General features: G+C 44.3%; 1 protein-coding gene across 9 annotated transcripts in view; it reads right to left on the bottom strand.

Moving 5' to 3' along the window:
* AKAP13 (A-kinase anchoring protein 13) overlaps positions 1-24,982 on the bottom strand; it is a 322,456-nt gene that overhangs the window by 49,635 nt on the left and 247,839 nt on the right. For all 9 annotated transcript variants that reach the window (XM_044231511.1, XM_044231512.1, XM_044231515.1 and 6 more), the window contains 4 exons: positions 23,132-23,240; positions 11,012-11,054; positions 9,132-9,264; positions 2,130-2,304 (listed from right to left, as the gene is read on the bottom strand). In XM_044231511.1, the coding sequence (XP_044087446.1) occupies positions 2,130-2,304; positions 9,132-9,264; positions 11,012-11,054; positions 23,132-23,240 (460 nt within the window). The remainder of the gene's footprint in view (positions 1-2,129; positions 2,305-9,131; positions 9,265-11,011; positions 11,055-23,131; positions 23,241-24,982) is intronic.

Here is a 24,982-nt window from a genome sequence, read left to right as displayed (position 1 = left end):
GGAAGTAGCTTACAAATTCCTGCAAAGAAACCACTGACCTAAGACAGTATTATTAATAAGACTAATAACCAGCAAACAAAAAGATGGCAAATCTGAATTCTCCTATTCCTATAATAGTTTTCTTTTCTCTCTTCTTTCTTTCTTTCCTTTCTTCCTCTCTTCTCCTTCCTTCCTTTCTTTCCTGCCCCCCCTCTTCTGTATTGGGCGGGGGTGGGGGGAGGGAATCTTAAGCAGGTTCCACACCTAGCACAGAGCCCAATGCAGGGCTCCATCTCACAATCCTGAGATCGTAACCTGAGCTGAAATCAAGAGTCAGATGCTTAACCAAATGAGCCACCCAGGAGCCCCTAGAATGAGCTCTTTGTAAGTACAGGACAGGACAAGCGTGTAATTCTTGCATCAAATATACACACCCTGTGCAGGTAGTCTAACAACATTTTTAATGATACATGAACATACTAAAAAGTGCTTGGTGACGACTGTCCTAGGCAACCAAGTTATTCTGGTACCAACGAGCTATGTCAAGTGGCTAAGAAACTAACCAGAGGACATTTGTGGGGTGTCCCAGGGAAGAGCCTCATAGAACGTGGGCCCCAAAATAAATATGCAGGAGGTAGCAGACAGTGGTGGCCTCTGGTTTTCTAGAGGGATCATAAAACTTAGCACTATGCTGCAACGCTCCATTTCTTAGTGAGTTGTACAGGAAGGACATAAATGTGTGTGATATACACAAAGATCTCAATGAGAGCTCCTCCCACGAGGTGGTGGGTTTTTTAATAGGACAGTACAACAAACAGCGCTACAGACAACATTTGGGATATAATAGATCCACAAAAGTCATCTTGAAAGAATGTGATCATAAAGCCAGTCATTCAGAAAGTCACGACAGCTGTGGCAGCGACAAGTTGGACTGCCAACTAGCTAAACTGGGTGGAAACCATTTTTTGTAGTAGCTTTGAGTCTGCTCAAACAAGCCTTTAAAAACTTCAACTTCCAGTAAGTTAATTACTTTTGGTAACAAATCACTTGGGATACTCTGCACAAATGACTGAGAACACGACAAGGTCATGATGTCCTGATCGTCTGAATCCGTCACTATTTTGTCTGATGTGGGTATAGGGAGAACATAGTGCTAATCACCTTGGCCTCCGAGGTGACTGGGCTGGGCCTAGAGTGGGGCTGGATCTCCAGACTGTCCCTTCTGGCCACAGCAGCCTCACTGACTTACCGTGGTGTGCACTGCCAATATTACTTTCTCTCTAACCGATGACAGTGTTTTTGAGACACAGTGCCTTCAAGCAAGGGTCTGTGGGCCAGATCCATCCCATAGCCTATTCTTATATGGCCCATACACTACTAATGGTTTTTACATCTTTAAATGGCTGGGGGGTGGTTAATAAAGATGAGTACTTTATGACACGAAAATCACATGATTCCAGGTTCACCACTGGTGAAGTCTTACCGGAACACAGCCGTGGCTCACTGGTCTATGTGCTGCCCAGGCCGCTTCCGCACAACAGCAGAGGTCAGCAGTGGTGCAGGGACCGTCCAGCTCATGGAGTCTAAGATATGTGCTCATGGCCCTTGACAAAAAAAAACCTAGCCATCCCCTGCCCAGTATCTTATCCAACCCAGGACCTGGGCTCAGTTCATAGGCTTGGCTTTAAAGGTGGCTTGAAGGAGGTCAGCCGCCGGTCAGCATGGGACATTTCGGCACGTGCGCAAATGTCTTCTCTTGGCAGTCACCGTGACCTGACGCTGGTAAAGGGCTGAAGCATCCGCCAAGGTACCAGAATAAGAACTGAGCGCGTAGAACCTGACAAGGGACTGCTGTGTCGCTTTAGAGTTTGAGGCTGGGGGCTGTTTCGACACAAGGCACAGACTTCTGGGACAGGCAGTGGCTTGGGGGCAACAGAACAGAATGTAAGAAACTGGGGCTCTCTGCAAAAATGCACCGGCTGCATGCTCTACATTTGGAACTGACGACACATGGGATGTTTTAGACAGACATAACAGGCCGACTGCCCCCCACACACCAGGAAGGGACACGGCTAGATGGACGGGAAACCTGTAAAGCGCTTTCCCGAGCCCGGAGCGCCGCACCTTGCAGGAAGACGGGTGCTGCTTACCTGCACACGTGTAGGCATCCTTGCTGGTGAAAGGCTTCACGCACTGGCTACAGCTGACCGGACCCACGACGGGGATGGAACTGAAGGTGTGCCCGTTGACCGTCTTCTTATCCTTCTCTTTCTCCTTCAAATCTTTCTCCTTCTCCTTAATCTTCTCTTTCTCTTTCTCCTTTTCCTGCCAAAGAAAAGAACCAACAGTTAACGGAACCCCAGAGGCCCTCCTCTCACCTGGGCATCCAGGTGGCATGGGGTCACAGGTGTGTGATGGAGAATGCTTTGCACGGAAGTTAAGAGCACTGTCCCGGACAATGGTTTTTCTAGGTTGCGAGCATTCCAGCTACACTGGAAAGGCTATGGGAAGACGTGTTCACACGATGCACACAATGTCCCAGGACCAGCTCTGGGAAGAGGCTTCTGGATCAGGAGGGGACTCTGCGGTGGCCTATGAGCCCTCCTCAGCAAACCCAAGCGCAGCCCACGGAGGAAGCCAGCAACGACCAGAGGGCCAGCTGCAGGAAGGGGGCAGAAGGGACTGCAGCCATTCTCGGAGCAGCCTCGGGGAAGGAAGACGATGGTGGCAGGAAGCCCTCCTCGGGGATTCCACTCGGGCTTCCTCTAGCCGGAAGCATCGCCTGTCCCTGACATACACACATACCGCTGTTGTCACCGAAACCAATTCCTGCAACACGGGCGCCACGAAGTTCATGATCATGACAACTAACTCAACACCTTACACTTTGAGTCAAGGCCTTCTAAGTACAAGACTAGCCTCAGTCTCCGTAACTCTGAAGTGCGCAGGGAGGGCATCACGCTTGCGCAATTGAGAAGATAAAGATGATAAATATCAACTACAATTCTGAACAGCTGCTATGTGCCAAGAACGACAGCAGGCGACTTACACATATTTTCTCCTAACCACCCAGTGAACTACTGGTTATTATCTCCACGGCACATCTGAGGAGACCGAGGCTCTGAGATGTTTAATACTGTCTCTGAGGCGACACGTCAGTAACGGCCCGTGCTGGAAAGATCCAGATCTGGCTGACTCCACGGCTCTCTCATTCACGACACTCTACTGCCAGGGGCTGGCGAGGTGTGTTGACTCACAACGGGTCACACGGCAAGTGACTGGTAGTCAACATCAGGACCCAGGCCTCCCGACATCCTAATTCAGAGCCCATCCACTGTACCGAACTGGCTAGTGCTGGTGAAGTCTGATTCATGCACGGTCCTTGGTGAACAGAACACGTAAAATAAAAATCTAAGAACCAAACTGCTACTCTTTAGAACTGTAAAAATTAAGGAGAGAGGGAGAAAAAGCATTTCACTTTACATAGCAGGAAACTGTTCTGAGTGAAAATCAGTAACCACTAAAGTATGTAATAGTCTAATAACGATCAATAACGAGTGGACTTTTTTTCAAATAATTTCTCTCTCCTAACTAAAATTTTGCCGCAGGTTTCTCTGCGCATAAACATTAAACCGAAAAGCATCTGCCTCTTTTGCTTCATAAAGCGTGCTCCAAGACTTGGAAAAAACCTTCTATGGCCACTAACATTCTCTCAAGCCTTCCAATACTCATCAAATCCAAATAAATAATAAATAATACCCTCGTCCTTTGCAATTAGCCCAACTAGTTCTTCCAAGAATAAAAACAAAACGATAAACTCCCATTGTCTCTTTCTCTGCTTATGAGAATTGAGTGCTGTAAAGAAGGCAGGCTCTTACCTCTCCATGTCCTATGAATTTCACTGTTATGAGGGGTACTTCGGGAACCCGACCCCATTTTATCGACATGACTCGACCCCCATGCCAGGAAATGTGCTCTCACAGAAGGAGGGGCTCATGCCGGTAGGGCAGAGCTCAGCAGCTTCGAGCTGCCATCAGAGAAACCGTAAGAGGAAGCCAGGGACTGGTTGAGAAAGGGAAGGAGGGAGGGAGGGCTGAGGCTGCCGGTTTCCTTAAGACAGGCTTAACTATTTGCATGCTGCCGGCACAGCCAACTACCCTAGTCACCCAGGACACGAAAATGAAACAAAACGAATTCCCACAAGAGTGTGCGTCCGGACGGTGCTCCGGCTGCAAGACGGGACACTCTGGGAGGACCGAGGCCCATTTTGACACTTGGAAGTTGAGGAACGCATCTGCTTCGGAAGGCTTCGCATTACGTCCAATCCTAACGTGTGCTTCCCACGAACAGTGTGTGCTGAAGCTGGCGGGAGACTTGGCCTGTGGTCAAGTGGTGACCAGCTTGTTTTCTCAAGTGTGACTTTTCCACGCTGAACGACATGGGGAAGTAGGGGCTGCTGGTATTTCAGGGACGGCTGCAGGAAATAACTATACCGGGGCACTAAGAAGGAAAATGAGTGCTCGCTTCCCCCCACCTACCATTTTTGACAAACGGTTACAATGAGCGGCGCGGAGAGCGCTCCTGACAACCGAAAAACAAGCTGTCGTGAAGTCACCCTCATGCTGCAGAGCTCTGATCGGAGAAGGAACCAGAGAACCGGATTTCACACAGACTTCAGCCTTTGCAAACACTCTCTAGTGGGCACCTCTGTAAGGCTCACGGGTTTACTTCTCCCCTAGGGGGCAGAGGCCCAAGAAAGCAGAAGCGGACCGCAGCAGCTCTGCAGGAAGGCAGCCCGTGCCCCCCAAACGCCCACTTCAAGTTAGAGTAAGAGTTTCCACAGAACGTCTCTGCCCATGTCCTGGTTGTCTGTGAGGAGGGAAGCTCGAAGAACATCGGTGTAACACTGTGGTCTGAAGGGGCTCACTCCACTCCCTTTGTGAACGGGATCACCGTGCACATCAGCGTTTCAGTCCTCTGTAGCAAGCAAACGTACTGAACAGGAAACGGTACTATCAGAAGACATTAACTAAAAGACAAAAGCAGAACCTGCCAGTCTTCCTGTTAGACTTCCTGTTCGGGCTTTACCCCTTTGGAAAAAAAACACCGAATGCATTTAATTACTCATGCCAGATACTGCTAATTTTTAAAAGCACACAGGAAGGATCAGTACTCAGTTTCTCCAATCCTACATCCATCTACCTACCTATCTACACAGATATACGTGTCTTCTCAGTACTGCAGGCAAAATATGAGTAATTTTTTTGGCTCCTTTTGGCTCTTTACCATCTTACTTAAGAACTGTGACACACAGATTAACTTTTAATTTAAGCATATATAATAGATTAACATAATAATTAAGAGACTCTAAAGGCAACAAGTATAAACTATTTTTACATGAATACATACATCATGCTTAATTATAAGGAAAGCAAAATTTTCCAAACCGTTCGTAGAAACTTTACTAAGAATTTATAGGTGGCAATTTAATATATCTTCAGTAAATGCTTATATTTTTCCTTTAAAAGAAGTAGGAATGATTACATTGTACAAATAGGTTAATAAAAGTAGATCAGATGATCTCTAATAGCAGGTCTTTTAAAAATAATTTAAAAGAGGTAGAATTCTATCATTTTCATTAAAAAAACTAGTGTTAATGTCTACAGCAGCACTTTCAGTTAACATATGGAGAAAGAACGGCCTACAGGAAAAACGGAGTCAGCATCCTCACACTAAGAAACTCATTTGTTTTTGTCATCATTTAGAGAATAAAACAGTTCTGTGCGGTAAAGCTCCTCCACAGGCACTATGGCATATTAAGTCAGAGTATTTAATGTAACTTGACACTATTTCCCCTATTTCTTACTATCTTTTGGTACATTCACGAAAGCGAGCTCTTCTACATGAAAGGCGAGTCTCAACCTTCTTGAGAAGGTTTGGCCAGTGGGGCATTTTCCTAAACACCTGATAATGTGAAGTAATGATTGCCATCCAGGTTACAGATTTCTAATTTTTTTTTTAAGTTTATTTATTTGAAAGAGAGACAGAGAGAGAGTGCACAAGCAGGGAGTATTGGGGGACAGAGGAGAGGGAGAAGCAGACCCCCACTGAGCCAGGAGCCCAACACATGGCTCCATCCCAGGACCCTGAGGTCATGACTTGAGCTGAAGGCAGCTGTTTAACACTGAGCCAGCCAGGTTTGTAATTTTTTTTTCAAGATTTTATTTATTTATTTGAAGACAGAGATCACAAGCAGGCAGAGAGGAAAGCAGAGAGAGAGGAGGAAGCAGGCGAGCCCAATGCAGGGCTCGATCCTAGGACCCTGAGATCATGACCTGAGCTGAAGACAGAGGCTTTTACCCACTGAGCCACCCAGGCGCCCCCAGATTTGTAATTTTTTGACAGTTTCCACTGCCAGAGATAGCACGAGCCCCCAAAGACCAAATGTTGAAGCCACATGTGAAAGAGGAACCAGTTTCGTTGCAAAACAGTGCTGTCGTTTTGACAAAGGAGATGCTCGGACATAAAGGTCAACTGATACAGACAGTCGGGGTGGACAGACTCTGCTGTAACAATTTCCTTCTTTCCTCCTGCCTTTTTCTCACTCCCTACTAGCAAGCTCTAGTCCTTTGAGTTACTGAAAAAGTTATAAAGACACTGTTCAGTAACAGTTAGATTTTGTTTGAGTGAGCATGAAATGAAGTGTGCTAATTGCTAGAAGTCAGCCCACAAAGAGGTTATTTAGTTAATATTACCTAGTTCTGTGGCCTAACGCTAGTTCTCTGGGCTTCAGTTTGTAAATAAGGAGGAAACTTTTTTAAAGGTCAGGTTCCAGTTTCTAAATTTGATCTTACATGGTTTTGTTTATGCCTGTTGTAGTCCCGTATTAACGTGACCTGTGGTGGAGTCATTGCCCTGCCCTGGAAATTAACATCACTGGGGACATGCACAGAAAGCGAACTCTCCACTTATTTATTTACTGGTCTTCCAACTGAAGATCCCACATTTTAAAAACAGAACAACAAAAACACCAGACATATGTGAAAATGTCCAAATAGGTCATAAAATTTCTCAAAAGTAAAGATGAAGGGGCGCCTGGGTGGCTCAGTGGGCTGAGGCCTCTGCCTTCGGCTCGGGTCATGGTCTCAGGGTCCTGGGATCGGGCCCCGTGTTGGGCTCTCTGCTCAGTGGGGAGCCTGCTTCCCTTCCTCTTTCTCAGCCTGCTTTCCTGCTTGCTTGTGATCTCTGTCTGTCAAATAAATAAAAATCTTTAAAAAAAAAAAAAAGTAAAGATGAAGATCTTTAGTTCTTTAGGAGCACCTGGCAGAATGCTAAGACCATCTACAGAAGTCCTGTGGTAACGGCTGGCTAATTTATACTGGTCTTCGCAAGGAGGTTTTCTTTTGTGGACGCCAACCAGTGTCCAAGCCAGCAGTGGTAAGTCAAACACATATGGCTCTTATTTTAAGCCTTGCTGCCAGTCTGTGGAACACTGATGAACATTCTGCCCTCTTTAACCTGGATTTTTTAAATGATAAAACAAGGATATGTCTGAAGTTAATACTTGTATATATGATTATTCTAGAAACAATCTGCTAGACTCCTTGCATTTTTTCCTGTTTTCTTCCTGATTGGCCCACCTTCTTCTCCTTCTGTACCTGGGCAGGAATGAAAGCACAATTCTAGTGGCAGGTTTTGTGGAAAAATTCCTGTGAGGACTGAACCTAGCATTTACTAAAAGAAAGATCTTATTTTACAAAATCTTGTAAAATGCATTGGCTCTACTTCTACCAACCCGCTTAATGAAGGGCTTAGAAAGCTTGTTGTATTTTGTGTGTGGGGGGGTGGACTTTTACCATAATACACTTGAGTTCAGTGTTTGTTCATTCTCTTACTTCTATGTATGTACAAACCATGCACATGTATACACACGCATATATATAGTGATTCCCTGGCAAGAGCTCTTTTGCTGATTTCCATGTAAAAGCTTTTTTTTTTTTTAAATTTATTTTGCTGGAGTCTGGGTGGGTGGGTGAATGGAGGACAGGGGAACTGGGAGACAGAATGTTTTTTCCCACTGATCTAAACTAAATTGGTTTTGGTTTTGCACTGGGCATCAGTGTAAGAGAAGTAACTTCTTGTCTTCTTTTAAAAAAAAAAAGAAGAGTAGCGATCTCTATGTGGGATTATTACAGGTGGCTTTTATCTTATTTTTATATTTTAAATATTCCTATAAGTATGAAAAAAATAGACAAAAAATGTTGAGGTACTTTAACGTAACCTCACTCACTAAGGAGCATTCACTGCCACGTGCAGATCCAGTTGGGACTAGACCTAGGAACCCACTTTTGTCTTTAAAGTTCTTGTAATTCTCTGTGGGACACTCTAACCTCTAAAACAAACAGAATATTTATATTGATAAATATTGCTTATAGATTTATTTTTATACTATATTTATATTATAATACATATTTTATAAATATTTATATCTTATGAATATTTAGATATATTTTTAAAATCCCCTGATCTTGGCATCAAATCCTCCAGGTACATTTTATTTATTTTTTTTAAAGATTTTATTTATTCATTTATTTATTTGAGAGCGAGCAAGCAAATGAGCACACACGGGGCGAGGGTGGGGAGGAGAGGGAAAGGGGCCAACAGACTCCATGCTGTGCGGAGCCCAATCTCGCAACCTCAAGATGAAATCAAGAGTCAGAGGCTTAACCAACTGAGCCACCCAGGCGCTGCCCCCCCGCCGGCTTTCGGGTACGTTTTAAACCTGGTTTACTGATTAGAGCATGTGCTTGAGATCTGAAGCCACCGCTGGGGGCACAAACCCAGATACAGCAGCTCACTCCCAGAAAAGGGAGATAATCTCTGCCTTACGTGGTTGTGGAAGGCATGATATAAAGTAACATATGGAAGACTCTTAGCATACAGTAAAAACCCAATTAGTGATATCACCTTTTGTTACTAATTTTCTTGCTGTTATATTTCTTCAAATATTAGGCTATTTCAAAGATACTTTCTGGGTTTATTTCCTTACGTCCCCATAATTTAATTGCTTTCTGGGTGTACGTAGGCTGTGACCGGAGCCCACAGGTGAGCGACTGCGGCAGCCACACAGGGAAGTCCCCAACGGTACTTACTCTGCTCTTCTTACTGCTGGACATTTTATTCTTGATGTAGCTGAATGTACGACTGACTTTTGTTCCACTCTTCCCTTCAAAATCTTTCTTGGAGGGGCTTTGTGGCAGGAAACTATAGGTCTCTTCTGTTATGCTAAATAAAAACAAGGGAATTGATTAAAAAAAAAAGACTACAGAATTTTAAAAAATTAAACAAAGATTAAAAAACACATTTCTCTGTAACCATGTATCATTTTAGCTTCAAGTCACAGTCAACTTATCTATACACACATGAGAATGGGAAGCAGAGCAAGAGAGGGACAGAGGCTGCCGAGCGGTTCCACCCCGTCGGAGCCGAGGACAGAGCACACCACAGTGCCCACGTTCTGGTGCTAAAACCTGGCTCCATTTTCTTGTTATCAGCCACTAAGGTTTTAGTAATAGATTTTCAGTGACCTGGTATGAAGCAGAGCCTACCTGTCAATTACTCATTTATTATTTTATCTGAAACTTCTTCGTCTAAAATAGCACTCCATTTACAAACACCTTTGCAGCAAACAGGTGCTTGCGAAGAAACCCGTAAGTACAATAATGGAATGATGGATACGTTAATGAAGGCTGCAGACAAAGGAAGTTTTAGGACTGAATGCATACTCAGGTTCTCTAAAAGCAAAAATCATGTACTTTTTTCGTCTTATGGCCCATTGGACAATTAATACTGGTGCATGCCAGTATGGGGTTTGCACAATTTTTGGAGGGAGGAGAGTGTAGAAAGACCCATTTGAGGAGTTTCACACAGATGCAGATGTACTACTGATCTCCCCGCGCTCTGGAAGGCTGCAAAGAATCTATCTGTCATGGACACATTTGGACCTTAGGAAATTCATGGCGGTTAAACTCCTCTAAGAATGCTGGGCCCATGTATACACAATCCATTACACGGGAAAGGAATCCATTTATATGACTTTTCTTAGGTGTTCCACAAACATTATTTTAAGAACTTTCCTGCAGAAAAGCTGGGTTTACCTCAAGGGCCTCTGAGAGAGGACAGAGGCACACTTCAAGAGGGGGGACAATCCTCTTCAACCGCCAACATCTGTTTATGTGTAAACGGCTGTTTACAGAACAAAGCAGCCTCTTACATTACGGTACGGGGGAAACAGTGTGAGAACCTGCTCCGAAGGACAAAGGATGAATGAACTATGACAGAAATGCAAGAGAAGCATTCATCCCGAGAGCCACAGTTTATGCCTCTGTGAAAAGGAGAGCAGCTTCAAGTGCAGGGCATTAACCAGAAGCTCCACTATGCACACATCAGAATCCTTCAGAACCCCTAAGCATGACAAGAGGAATATAAAAGTAATCAGTGAGCCAAAATACTAATCTTCTGCCTGCCGTCAAGCAAAGAGCCGATTCACTTGGACAAAAAGTGTGCATCATATTCGTGAAGGCAGAAGAAAATGACTTTTTGGGAAAAAAATAAAAAGCTTAAAATGGCTAAGGCAGCAATACTGAACAGGCGAGAGTGCGCGCACACACACACACACACACACACACAGAAAGAAAATGTCATCAGGCTTAGGGAGGAGTAATTCCTATAAGCAGAGTACAAAAGTTCCCAGAGTCCAACACAAGCGTGTCCTCTCCTGAATAAACGCAAACATGGACTGCTACGACAGTGTAGAGAATAAAAGCAAAAGAGTCTTGAGGACATTATTTGAAAAGGACAGAGCCTTCTTTACAAGCAACTTGTAGCCATTATTCCAAACTGATCACTCAAGGAAGTAAGAATCTCAAGAGTTGGATTCACTTCTTGGTCGGCTTTGTTAAATGTCCTAAGACACTTTGGGTTTCCTTCAGTTTGTCACGGGGAAAGGAGTAACAAAATAAACGTGCATTACCTCTCAGTCAGGTTGGCGCTGGTACCGTGGAAAGGCCGTGAATCTGGAAAACAGAAATAGGAGAGAAAACATTGGAATCAAAGGACTGTGCCTGGGTGACGGAGCACATGTTTAGAACGCTCACGAGGACACGCAGAGCAGACACAGCATCTGAGAGCCGGTGCATGGGGCCTTCTCTAAGCAAGAGTTTGGAAGAAGGAAAAATTCAACTCAGATCTCTCAATATTAGAATGAGAAGCAGGAGGCAACAGGAGCAAACGCTCCACAACAAAAAATTTAATCCAGGATTCAAGCTAGTAGTGAACAAACCCCAAAACATTTTTTTTTTCCTCATGTTCAAACACACGAGACAGGTTGAATTCCTGCTTTTGTCAATGCTCCATTTCCACAGGCCATTTTTCTGAGATGACATCACAGGAAGAACATAAAATTGAAAATTATACATCGTATCTGTTCATTTTGCTTTCATATGTTTCCAAACCAAAAAATCTAGCTAATGTGTATCTGATATTTTGGTGAGCATTCCTGGAAGGAAATGGAGTAGTGAACAGGAAAAGAGCGGAAGAGCTAGCTTATAAGGTCTTGGTCTTGTCACTAATTTGGGGTGAGATCTCTGGATTTCATTTCCTCATCTGTGAGACGAGGGACACACAATGCATGGTAAGGTCCTTGCCAGGACAATTTATAGGGCAGACGCATCCTTCCTCCTTCCACGACGACCAGACCATAAAGTGAAGCAGGTCATCACAGCCGAGGCTAGTCAGACAGCGTGGCAGTAAGTGGCGCAAACAGAAAGAACACTACATTCTTTTATCCATGACACGAGCATCAAGCTTGAGCTACTTTGGGACTAGATGAGGAGGTCTCAATCACACACTGACAACTCGTTTCCCATTTTTAGGAGATCAGGTTAGAAATAATTTCTGTGTGTAATTCCCCGTAGGCCAAGTCTGTTCACAAGTAGCACAGCTGATATAACGTGAACACAACACACACTTCTTCCTTCAGGGGGGTTTCAAGCACCTGAGATTACTGTGAGTAAAATTTTAATCTGGTAGAGATTTGAAGATGTTCCATGACCACCATTTATAACTCCTAAGTGTCCAACCTACTCTAGATTCTGAGTAGAAACGCAAAATGGCAGTAAACAGCAACAAGTGGACGTAATGCCTAAGAAACTTAAAAATCAACTCTAAGTTTTCAAAAGACTGCTCTCTGGGGTCTTTTCTTTTGCCTATTTGGATTCTTTTTCTACTTCACTTACAATGTGTGGCAGTAACAGCCAGCTGCAAAAGGTGAACAGAGTAAGATATGGGATCTGTCCCCGAGTTTCTGCATGATCTAGGTGTGAAACTGTCAGGTGTTTACCCTCAGATGCCTTAATTTACTTAAAAACCAAGAGTGTGCAGGGTGCCTGAGTGGCTCAGGCAGTTAAGCATCTGCCTTTGACTCAGGTCATGACCCCAGGGTCCTGGGAACGAGCCCCATGTTGGGCTCCTTACTCAGTGGGGAGCCTGCTTCTCCCTCTCCCTCTGCCTGCTGCTCCCCCTGCTTGTGCTCTCTCAAATAAATAAATAAAATGTTAAAAAAACAAACAAACACCCAAGAGTATGGTTTAGATCAGTGACTTTAAAACCTTTTCCACCCAAGGAATCTTGTATGGTAGAAGCAGCATTAAATTCTCTCACACAGCCAGGACTCTGCTGTACACTAAAGCGATCACCTGGAAAGTCACCACCCTAGTAATAGGAACAAGTAAAAGTAAAATCCACAATGAGGAAAAATACCAACCAGCAAAGAGCCTGGCCAAGCGTAAGATCCCAACAGATTTCTGTCGAATAAATTAAAAACTGAACAAATATGTGATTGAGTCCTGGGACAATCTTTGACTCTTACAAGCATTTCCAACCTTTCAGAGCTGAAAAAATTTTAATTCATTTGCTGTGACCTCTTAGATGTGGTTCTGAAAACAGTTATTAATCCACCAATACCTCTGAGGTCCCTAAAGTGTCATCAAGTTTTCAGAGCACCTATGAGGATGACATAACCAACGCTACTTCTATGGTAGAACTACAGACAAGAGCAGGGGGTCTTCACTGATGTTGGCGTGTGAAGCATCATGGCAGGTCAACAGCGTATTTCAACCAGCTTTTTCTTAAAGTCCCGAAGTGACCTGCAAACCTAATACACGGTGACATTCCAGGGTGAGAACTACCGGATGGATGCAGTCAATATTTTCAAAGTGTGCCCCACAGAACACTACTCTTGTGAGGTGTTGTGCACAGTCAGGAACCCCTTGGGGTTACCAAGCTAGGAAGTTTGGAAAACACAGCTCGTTGAACACTGCCTTGGAAATTCACAATGTGCACATTAACATCTGAAACCAGCTCACCTGGTTTCCTAACTTTATGTGGCCATGAACCAACCCTTTCTTTTTCTTCCTCTCCCCTCCACCTCCCTAACACCCACTGGTATTTTTGAGTTTAAGAAACACGTTTTGAGGAATGCTAGATGCTTGATGGATTCAAAGGGCTCTGCAGGCTTCCATACTTTTGATTCCATCACGCTGGGTTAACTGTATACCCAGTGCCGTTTTATATTAACAACGGTGTACTGGGCGCCTGGGTGGCTCAGTCGCTAAGCATCTGCCTTAGGCTCAGGTCATGATCCCAGGGTCCTGGGCTCCAGGGCCGCACTGGATTCCTTGCTCGGCGGGAGATCTGCTTCTCCCTCTCCTACTCCCCCTGCTTGCGTTCCCTCTCTGTGTCTCTGTCAAATAAATAAATAAAATCTTAAAAAAAAATTTTTGTACTAGTGGTAGAAGAAATGCCACTGGGACCTTTGTTTTAGTGGCCATATGTGGACCTAGTTCCTGGGCTATCACAAATACTTCGAGCTGAAACAGGCTTGCGAATTTCTGAACACTCAAAGTTGTAAGTGGGTTCTCATGACTTCCCTCCTATTACAACCGGTATAAAGTAAATATCTCATGGTGTGCCTATTTTACCAAACATCTTTCAATTGTGAAGAAAGGACTAAATATAGTAAGACCTCCAATTAAGAGAAATTAAACTTTGTTACTATACATAGGGTGCTTGTAAGAACAATTGCAGAGAGTTCACTCTGAGCTTAATATTGCTTAATTATAAAACTTTAATATTTAAATAGACACCTTCTGTATTTACTGCTGAAATGTAGGGTCAGCAATGGTAGGAATTAGGGTGTCCAATTATATGAATATTGTAATTCCCTGAGACTCTTTATTAGTTATATAAAATGAAAACAATTCAGGGGTGCCTGGGTGGCCCAGTGGGTTAATGCCTCTGCCTTCAGCTCAGATCATGATCTCAGGGTCCTGGGATGGAGCCCCGCATCAGGCTCTCTGCTCGGTGGGGAGCCTGCTTCCTCCTCTCTCTCTCTGCCTACTTGTGATCTCTGTCAAATAAATAAATAAAATCTTAAAAAAGAAAACAATTCATTATTTACCTTTACTATAGAAATATTTTTTCCATTAAAAATAGCAATCCTGAAAAATTCAAGAAATCTTGCATAATCGGAAACAGGGATTTTCATGGAAAAGGGAGAGAATTCATTTCCTTTCCAAACTTACTAAAACTGATACCTTATAAAGGTTTTAAACTAGGCATTATCAGTGAAGAATATATTAATCTGAAATCCACACTGTAGTAAAAGGATTGAAAAATAAAAGTTCCGAAGAAGGAAGGAAATCATCTATAATTCCCACCTTCTAATTCATGGGGGTGTGGCCTCAAAGGAAAGGTATTTCTTTCTTTCTTTCTTTTTTTTTAGTAATCTCTATGCCCAACCGTGGGGCTCGAACTCACAACCCTGAGATCAAGACTCACATGCTCTAGCCAGTGAGGTGTCCCAAGGGAAAGGTATTTTTAAAGACATGTCTGAAAGCTGAGAAGGAAAAAGTTTAACATTAGTTTTAAACACCAGAGGTGGCTATCAGATGTCCCAAAAAAAGCAAAACAAGGGAAAATGAAATTTATGTTATCCAGCAGAGATCTCCGTGAAGTTAGTGCTCATACCCACGGGTCCGAGGTGGGACAGGAACGCATCCCCGCGCCCTGCCGTCAGGCCTCCGGGCCAGCCAGCGCAGGTGGTTACAGAAGACCAAACTGTTTCAGCCGAGTTAACTTTCACAGTGAAGCATGAAGACAAGTGATTTAGAAACGGCGGCGTGCAAGGGTTAGAGTCTCCAGACGATTTCTCAGCTAAGCTGGCAGCATTCTCAGCACGGGCCAGAGCCCGAGAACAGCCACTGACACCGAAGCCGCTTACTTACTAGGCAACTCCTCCTCCTCGTCACTCGAGTAAGAAGAGCCAGGAAAGAAAAGGGTTTTAGACTTAAGAAGGTGTGGAGAGATGCGGACGGAGAAGGACACCCGCCTTGCTGGCTGCATCCGTAGCTGGGCTGGGAAGCGGGTTCACAGAAGACATTAGTGTGTGCAGACTGTTCCAGAACAACGTCAAAGGTACCTCACACCAGGCTGAACAGAATCATGTCATGAGCCCGTCTGGTTCCAGGAAAGGCTGTCTAGGCCAACAATGTATCTAATTTTCATCTTAATTTCTAAATATGGAGAATTCCAATACAGCCTGAACACTTCACCCAACAGACACCTACTTGCTAGAATAAGGAAACCAAAGTCCGTTACTTTTAATGGTCATAATTTACAGCTGGAGTTTTCTCTTCAGCGTGAAAACATCTGGAGCGGCGGTGTTTCTCACGTTCGGTGCTCGTCTCCCTCACCCCAAACCTCCTCACTCACTGTCCTCCCAAAGTGCAAGGTGCATTCCGCAGACTGGCGGCGCACACCTGTCCACCCTTCCCCCAGGGCTCTCCTTTGGGCTCAAGCCACCGTCACCTCCCTGCTCCCCTGTGGGGATGCCCGCAGGCCGCGCAAACTGAGCCAGCGGTGGAAGTGGGGTCCTCTTTTCCTCCACACCCGCTCCTCCTCTGGCCACCTTCCTTTGCAAAGTGGTACCTCACACCTAAAGAACTACTCAGAACAGAAACCCGGCACCGCCCTTGAGGCTTCTGTCCCACCTCGCTCAGTCCTTTTGATCCTGTGTTCCGGCCCCTCCGCTCCCCAGCGCTGGGGTCAGTGCGGTCTCTCTGAAGGGTCTGAGTCAATCCACTCCGTCACCTTAAATCCCCCCACTGCCCTCTGACAAGAGCCCCAAGTCCCCCTGTCCTACTCTCCACACACAGGCGGGCCTCACTTTACAGCACTTCCTTCGCAGATGTTGCTCTTTTTACAAACTGAAGGTCTGCGGCGACCCAGTGTTGAACAAACCATTCTGCTAACAGCACTCTGTGTCCACAAGCTGTCTTGATCATTCTTGCACTATTTCAAACTTTTCATTATTACTGTACTTGTTATAGTGATCTGTGATCAGGGATCTAGTGTGGTTGTTGTGGGGTGCTACATACCATGCCCATATAAGACCGTGAACTTCAGCGAGAACGACCAACCACTACCCACTGCCCCCCACCCCAGGCCTCCCCAATTCCTAGACACAATATTGAAAGTAGGCCAATTAATAACTCTACAAAGGCCTCTGAGTATTCAAGGGAAAGGAAGAATCACATGTCTCTCACTTTAAATCAAAAGCTAGATATAACTAAGGGCAGCAACTAAGGCCCGTGGAAGCAGAGGCAGGCTGAGCTAAGGCATATGGAAGCTAGGACTCTTGTGTCAAACAGCCAAGTTGTAAAGTCAAAGGAAAAGTTCTTGAAGGAAATTCAAAGAGCTACTCTGCTGAACACATGAGTGATAAAGAAAGGGAAACAGATTTATTGCTGATATGGAGAAAGTTCTAGTGGTTTGGATCATAGATCAAACCAGTCACAACATTCCCTTAGCCAAAGCCTAATCCAGAGCAAGGCCTTCCCCTTCTCTAATTCTGTGAAGGCTCAGGGAGGGGATGAAACTGCAGAAGAAAATTCTGAAGCTAGCAGAGCTTGGTTCAGGAGGCTTAAGGGAGGCAGCCAGCCCCACAGCACCAGACTCCACGGTGAAGTGGCAAGGGCTGAGGGAGAAGCTGCAGCGAGCTCATTTGGAAGGGGGCTCCACTATACCACGGATTTGCAGTGTGGACGAAGCAGCCTTATCGTGGAAGAAGATGCCATCGAGGACTTTCATAGCTGGAGAGGAGAAGTCAGTGCCTGGCTTTAAAGCTTCAAAGGATAGGCTAACGCAGCTGCTGACTTTAAGCTGAAGCCAGTGCTCACTGACCCTTCCAAAAACCCTGGGGTCCTTAAGAATGATGCAAAATCTACTCTGCCTGCGTTCTGTCAGTGGAATGACAAAGCCTGGTCAACAGCACATCCACTCACAACATGCTTTACTAAGCATCGTAAGCCCATTCTTGAGATCCACTGCTCCATAAAAAAGGCACTTTCAAAACAGTACTGATCACTGACAATGCACCTGGTCACCCGAGACCTCTGATGGAGATCGACAAGGACACTCGTGTTGTTTTCATAACATCCTGCTGACACAACATCCTTTCTGCAGCCCAGGGATCCAGGAGTCATTTTGAGTTTTAAGTCTTACTGTTTTAAGAAAAACATTTCATAAGACTACAGACACAGACAATGATTCCTCTCGTGGATCTGGACAAAGTAAATTGAAAACCTTCTAGAAAGGATTCACCATTCTGGATGTTAGTAAGAACATTCGTGATTCATGGGAAGAGGTCAGCGTATCACCATGAATGGGAGTTTGAAAGAAGCTGATTCCAGCCCTCATGGATGACGTCGAGGGGTTCAGGAAGTCCCTGCAGATGTGGCAGAAACAGCGAGAGAACTAGCGTTGGAAGTGGAGCCTGCAGTGGGACCGCACTGTTGTGATCTTGAGATCAGACTTCAGCAGATGAGGAGGTGTTTCTTATGGATGGGCAACAAAAGTGGATTTTGAGATGGAATCTACTCCTGGAGAAGATGCGGTGAAGATTACTGGAACGACAACAAAGAATTTAGAATATCCCACTAACTTAACTGATGTAACAGCAGGAGGTTTTGGGAGGACAGCCGTCAATTTTGAAAGACGTTCCACTGTGGGTAAGATGCTACCAGACAGCATCGCATGCTAGAGAAATCGTTCATGATACGTAGAATCCAGCTCTGTGGCAAACTTGACTGCTGTCCTGTTTTGAGAAATCGCCACAGCCATCCCAACCTTCAGCAGCTACCAACGTGGAGGCAAGACCCTCTACCACCAAAAAGACTACAACGCACCGAAAGCTCAGGTGATGGTAGTATTTTTTTTTAGAAATAAGGTATTTTTTAATTTAGGCGTGTGCACTATTTTTTTAGACATGTTACTGCACACGTGACTACAGCACAGTGTAAACAGAACTTCTATATGCACTGGGAAGCCTAGGAATTCATCTGACTTGCTTTACTGCGATACCTGCCACACCACGGTGGTCTGGAACGCAACCACGATATCTCTGCAGGATGCCTGCCACTAACTCACCGACCGAATTCCCCATCTCCTATTGGTCTCAACTTCGAGATTACTTCTCCCCAGTAAGCCATCCCTGTTGGATGCTCCTAGAAAGCCCAGTGTTTCTTCCACTGGCTGCATTCATCACTTCCTATTACACGCATCTGGTTCCCTTCTCCGCATGCATGTAGTGAGGAAAGAAACCGTGCCTCTAAGCTCATCTCTCTCCTACCACTGTCTAGCCTGGTAGCTGGCAAAGACTAATGCAGATGCTTATTGAATAAATAAAGTAATAAATGAATTTCCCTCTGTCAGGCTTTCTGAAAGCTTGGTGTCCTAAATGAAACAAAAAAGCCCTAAACCAACGCAATACCCCACACAAATACTAAGTGATGTGAGACTGAGTCTGCAGCGACATCAGTAACAGATCACACGGCTGCTGGCACGAATACACACACCCTGGCTTTTTGGGGCAGTGACCACCTAATACAGCTAGTAAGGTACCCTCTTCATGTACTTTCTAAAGTTATTTCCAAATGTTTAACAAATTCAGGAAATGAAAATGAGCTCTCTTATTACACAAAATCTAAGAGTATCCCCTTTTGTCACAATTTCATGGATCATAAGGAAAAACCTATTTGTTTGACTATCTAAGGTGTATCCTCAACATGAGTGGAACATGTATATTTTTTGAGATAACACACCGTGAAAAACTAAGGGAAAATGATTTCTCATTAAAAGCCTCTGAGTTGGGGTGCCTGGGTGGCTCAGTGGGTTAAAGCTGCTGCCTTTAGCTTGGGTCATGATCCTAGGGTCCTGGGATCGAGCCCCACATCAGGCTCGCTGCTCAGTGGGGAGCCTGCTCCCCCACCGCCGCCTGCCTCTCTGCTTACTTGTGCTCTCTGTCTGCCAAATTAATAAATAAAATCTTTTAAAAAAAAGCCTCTGAATTTAAAAAAATCTATCTAATGGGTACAGTTCTCCTTTTCACCTCACCACTACTAACACAGTTAGGGCCCTTCCGGGGATACAATCAACCAAGCACTTTCTCTACTGTTTGTGAGCGTCTTCTGAGTATAAGCAATGAGATGTTTTAAAATACACTCTTGAGGGGCGCCTGGGTGGCTCAATGGGTTAAAGCCTCTGCTTTCGGCTCAGGTCATGGTCTCAGGGTCCTGGGATCAAGCCCTGCATGGGGCTCTCTGCTCAGCAGGGAGCCTGCTTCCCCCCACCCCCCCCCCTCTCTGCCTGCCTCTCTGCCTATTTGTGCTCTCTGTCAAATAAATAAATAAATAAAATCTTTTTAAAAATAAAATAAAATACACTCTTGGAAGTGGATCATCTGGAATAATGAAATTATTCTGTGTATGGAAAAACGGAGTTGATTCTTAAATTCTACCAAGAAAGCATCTATGTCTCCTGGCAAGCTGAGGGTCCCCACTCCATGCTCTCTGATGCAAGGAGAAATGGGCCAAACACATCTCCAGGAGCAGTTTCTCTGAAGGCATTTCTCCACATGGTGCGGGTACCTTCAGGGCTAGGCCCATTCCCTAAAAATATCATCTGGCAAGATGCACTCATCATGTCCCCCCCAAGACAGGACAGCCAAGGCATGAGTGAGGACAGCTTCCCCACCCATTGTGGTTCCCAAGAAAGCAGTCGCCTGTCTACTTTCCACTTCAGAAAATGACACAGAAATCCATTAGTCACCAGCTTTACTCAGGATTTTCCTCCACATCAATATGTATCAGAAAATGACCCCAACTTGGAAATAATGAGTTTCTCTATTTTTCTCTTCTAGAAAATGACCCAACAGGCATTCCAGACAACAGGCTCAGGAGACATACATTTTCAGAAACGCCCAAATGTTAACAGCTGTGAAAGGCTGCGGCAGAAGCAGCTAATTTCTTTGAAGGAAGAAGACACAGCACAGGTAGAAGCTGGAAGTAGTGAAGTAAGGTTGATCTTAGGAAGTATTTTGTTCCTAGACAAGCATATTCGTAAGACACAACCCCTTAGAGACAATGAGGGATGGCGTTCTCGTTTCTGTTTACACACTGGTCAGAGACAGACTCTGGCACTGTTCTAGGCACTGTGACCTCACTCTGTAACAGTACCAACTGCTTATTATAAGCCAGGAAGTATGCCAAGGACTTTGTGTAAAAGCACATTTAAGCCTTATCACATTAGTACCCCTGTTTAATCAAGTAACTGACAAAAAGAATTTCACCATTTAAGCCCAAGGTCACACCACCACCAAATATGTGCTTACAATAAAACATCAGGTAAAACATTTTAGGCATCCCGAATGCTTTAAGGCTTTAAAATCACAGTGTAGATGTTAGTTATGATCCTTTCAGCTAAGAAGACCATGACCAGAGATGAACCAGGCAGAGTATTTAAGTGATTTGGGATGCGATTTTAAGTGATTCTGAGTCTGTGGCAAATGGAGAACTGTCCAGCGACCGTGATGCTTAAAGGCAGAGCACATAGGACACAAGGTTTAGTCTTCTGCTCAACGGCCGGAAGTTTCACATCTGTGAAAAAATTTATCATGTTTCTAGAGCAGAATAAAAAAAATACACTTGGGAAAATTAATTTAATGTATATGGGGAGGGACTAAGGAGAAACAGTGCTATTCGAATTGATTAATCCTCCAATTACAGCACATGCTAACTCAGGGAAATTGTGGGGCTAGCTAACTAACTACGACTTAACCACCTGAGTGAAAGGTACCACCTGAGTTAGAATGAGGGCTCCCTACTCTGACCAAAGGGTTAAACACTGGCTTAGAGCTCTCCTCTCGACAGCAGTCTGCTAACTCACTTCAGTCCCCTCAGAGAGCAGAGCAGAACATTTCCCAGCAACAGGAGGAAAAGCTCCATGTGCCAGAACTCCTGGCGCTCCAGGACAGTGTTTTCTGGGAGTCAGCCGCATTATTTATAGGGTTTGGCTAGCAACTGAAAACACAGTCAAAAACCATCTTGCTTTCTGGAAGAAAAATTAATGAAGTGTTTCATGCACGAGGCAAAGAGTGTGTCACAAAATATAGGAAAAAGAATCCTCGGTGGGACCCACTCTGTTGGTGTTGGGTGTCTGTTGCTATGGGAGTGGACTCGCCGCCGTGACACCGCACTCGCGAGTCAGGGACGGAGGCTACACAGAGCTGAAATGTCTCCCTTAAGACAGCCTCCCTGTCTGTGTTTGGATACTGAGCTCCAGCAGCACTCCAGGCTCACCAAATCCAGTATTAACTACTCCGTTATAATAATTTTCATTCTATACCAGCTAAACCTCTAACCCAAAGCCAAATCAAAACAAAACCAAAACCCAAACAAACACGAGGAAAGGTATCCCAGTTGCCGTCCTGCGGGGTCACGCCTGCATCTTTGAGAACACGTCATCAGTAGGCGCACCAAACAGGCCAGAAGTCCTGATCATGAAAACGAGGACAAGGTTAACAGAATCATCAATCATGTCTTAATTCCAGTGCGGAAATTAAAAAGATGAGGCCTGCAGCAAGTCAAGAACAGAGACAGAACATCTCCCTAATGCAGGGCAGCTGCTTCCGTCCCCAACTCTTTTAAGATGAGTTGTATCTGGGGACACTGAAGAAGCCCCAGAAACACCACAGAATTTATTTATTCCCTCTGTCTCAGCCTCCTGAACACACAGTCTTTCAGCAAATAATGGACCACTCTCCCCTTAATGAGCATTTAAATCTTAAATCATGATCTCAAACTGTAACTACTCATGGGAAAAAAGAAACCAAGATTTAAAAAATAAAAAGGTGGGGTTTCTCAAAGAACAAGCTGCCTTTCCATGGCAAACGTTTAGATGCAATTCGAGTGTTTCTGAGCATCTTTATTTGCAAAGGCCCCGTGCTGACTGATGTCAAACATCTATCTCACTTCCCCAGCCAGTGGGTCCAAAACCTGCACAGGACGCCCTTCATCATTTGCAGATGTAATCCTTTTGGCACATGCTTAATCAACTGAAAATGTACCGCTGTCTTTCTTCGTCCTTCATGAGCTTGACGTTTTTGAAGAGGTCAGGAAATTAATATTGGATAACTGTACTACGGTAACAGAACAGAGTATCTTTCAGACATAACGGCATTGTTTGTAACTTATTCTCCAGTGTCTGAGAAAAACACTTTAAAGGAAGGGATAGAGAAAGAGAGATTGATAAAAAGTCATGACACTTTTATATAATATATACGTGTGTGTGTGTGTGTGTATACACACACACACACACACACACATATATATATAAATAACACTTGGGGGACTCCAGGTTATGGTTACGATAACATTTTAAGTCCCCAAACGTAATTCTTTGCACTCTTGTACTATTCTTAAAGTCTGAAATTACTTCAAAATAAAAAGTTTAAAGAAATCTGTGTTAAGTTTAGGCCCAAGACTATAATGCCTTTAATGTATAAAAGAGATTTTTAGGTGGCAAAAGGAGGAAATTCCCTAAAACTGAACTGTCTGTTACCTTTTCTATTTAAATGAGCCATTTGGAAGAAGAGGCAGGCAAATTTTGAAAGGTAACGTTTCAGGGTCCTCAAGTGAGAAAAATGGTAGATAAAGTGTTTAAAATATACTTAATTAAAAAAAAGTAATGTACTTACGGTCCAACCCAGGATGGCTGATTGTCATTAATGAGATGGATTTTGTTAGTGGAGAGGAAATGGCTGATGTACAGTAATTGAATCCCTGTTGTTTAGCTCTGTGACATGCCTGTGAAGTAAAGCGAAACAAAACAAAATTGAAGAACAGGTTCTTAATACGGGCTCTCATTATTTCTGGAGAAGCACAGAGCTGCACCTTCCGGCCCAGCCCAGGAAGAGGAGGCAGTACAGAGGGTAACAGCACAGGCTCTGCAGTCAGACTCACAGGGTTCGAGTCTGCCCCTGCTACTTAGGAGTTGCTCAGCTTCAGAGGATTTACTCTGCTTTCATGAACCTTACTTTTCTTCTCTGTAAAATGGGAATCACAGGAGCAGCCATCCTGTACAGTGGTTTCATAACCCTCACAACACTGATGTTTTAAACTTAGTACGTGCAGGGGCGCCTGGGTGGCTCAATGGGTTAAGCCTCTGCCTTTGGCTCAGGTCATGATCCCAGGGTCCTGGGATTGAGCCCCGCATCGGGCTCTCTGCTCAGCAAGGGGCCTGCTTCCCTTCTCTCTCTCTGCCTGCCTTTCTGCCTACTTGTGGTCTCTGTTAAATAAATAAATAAAATCTTAAAAAAAAAAGTAAGCTTAGTACGTGCTTAGTAAACATGTGCTGCATCATCAGAGAAAAATAACTTCACTGGAAATATTAAACTACATAGAGTAGTTCTATTTCTTCAAAAGCCTAAATATCCTTTCTAGAGATACAGTGGGATATCAGTATTATTATTTTCTGATTTTAACAAGTTGGACACAGAGTTGCAAGTGAAAAGTGTTTTAAGATCAAGAGCAAGGCAGCTGCGCATCTGGGAAGAAGCCTAAATCTCTTTCATTTCCTCTTCTAAGATTAGACCGTTTCTACAAGAAAAAGAGGGGGGTTGAAACCTGGCAATTTATCTCCCTCAGTAAATTCACAGCAGCTTCAAGCCCGTGTAATGCAACCGACACCAGAAGCCCCTGGAATTTGAACCCTACAAGGACAGTTCACCCCAGCGTTTGCCAGCACTCTCCCGGTGGTGGAGGGGCTCCCTCTCCTTTTGTTTTCAGAGAGCCATTTAGAATTGTTATCTAACTCTGTCATGAACCCCTCCCTTCACAGGAAGCTAAAACCTGCACATGCTCGAAGAGAAGTAATGAAAATGTGTTACTACCATGATTCAACTCAAGTGCGCCAAAAACTTCTGATTATTTAAAAACTTGTTCCATGGGTAACCATGGAGTCTGAGGCAAACAGTTGCTATGTTTCAAGTACAACTGTGAGGTCTGTGAAATGACATCAGTGAAAGGCAGACAGACCTTCAGCAGGAAGCTGGCTGCAGGCGACTTGTCCAGATCAGAGACACCAGAGCTCAAATACCCACTCTGAGGCTGCACACAAGACAAGAAGTGTGGGTGAGCAGAGAGTTCCAGGAAGGCTACTAAGCACAGAAAACATGAAAATGTCATCAACTTCATCTAGGAAGACTAAATCAGAAAAGCCATTTTAGAAAGACTTCAGTGGTAACTGATATCACTTACTAACAGATAAGTTAACAGATAAGACAGAGGATCTCTGTCCAATTCCTACCAAAATGCGTTGCAGAAAAGGTTTGACATAAACAATATTAAGAAAATTAAAATGTCCCCATTTCCTCATTAAAACCTGCCTACTTCAAAAATGTGGGAAAAAACCAGGGAGACTAACAGCCAAGAATTCTGAGATTAATACTGTCCAGCTAGTGGCCAGTTATGAGGCCTTAAGCGAGTCGTTTCAAATGGGCATGAAGTTCTCACACACGGACTTATGCGGAATCTGAAGGGACATGCTG

The sequence above is a fragment of the Neovison vison genome, chromosome 13 (genome assembly GCF_020171115.1).
Source record: "Neovison vison isolate M4711 chromosome 13, ASM_NN_V1, whole genome shotgun sequence".
NCBI classification, from domain to species: Eukaryota; Metazoa; Chordata; class Mammalia; order Carnivora; family Mustelidae; genus Neogale; species Neogale vison.
The sequence above is the reverse complement of the archived record's forward strand: the minus strand, read 5'-3'. Positions and strand labels throughout refer to the sequence as shown.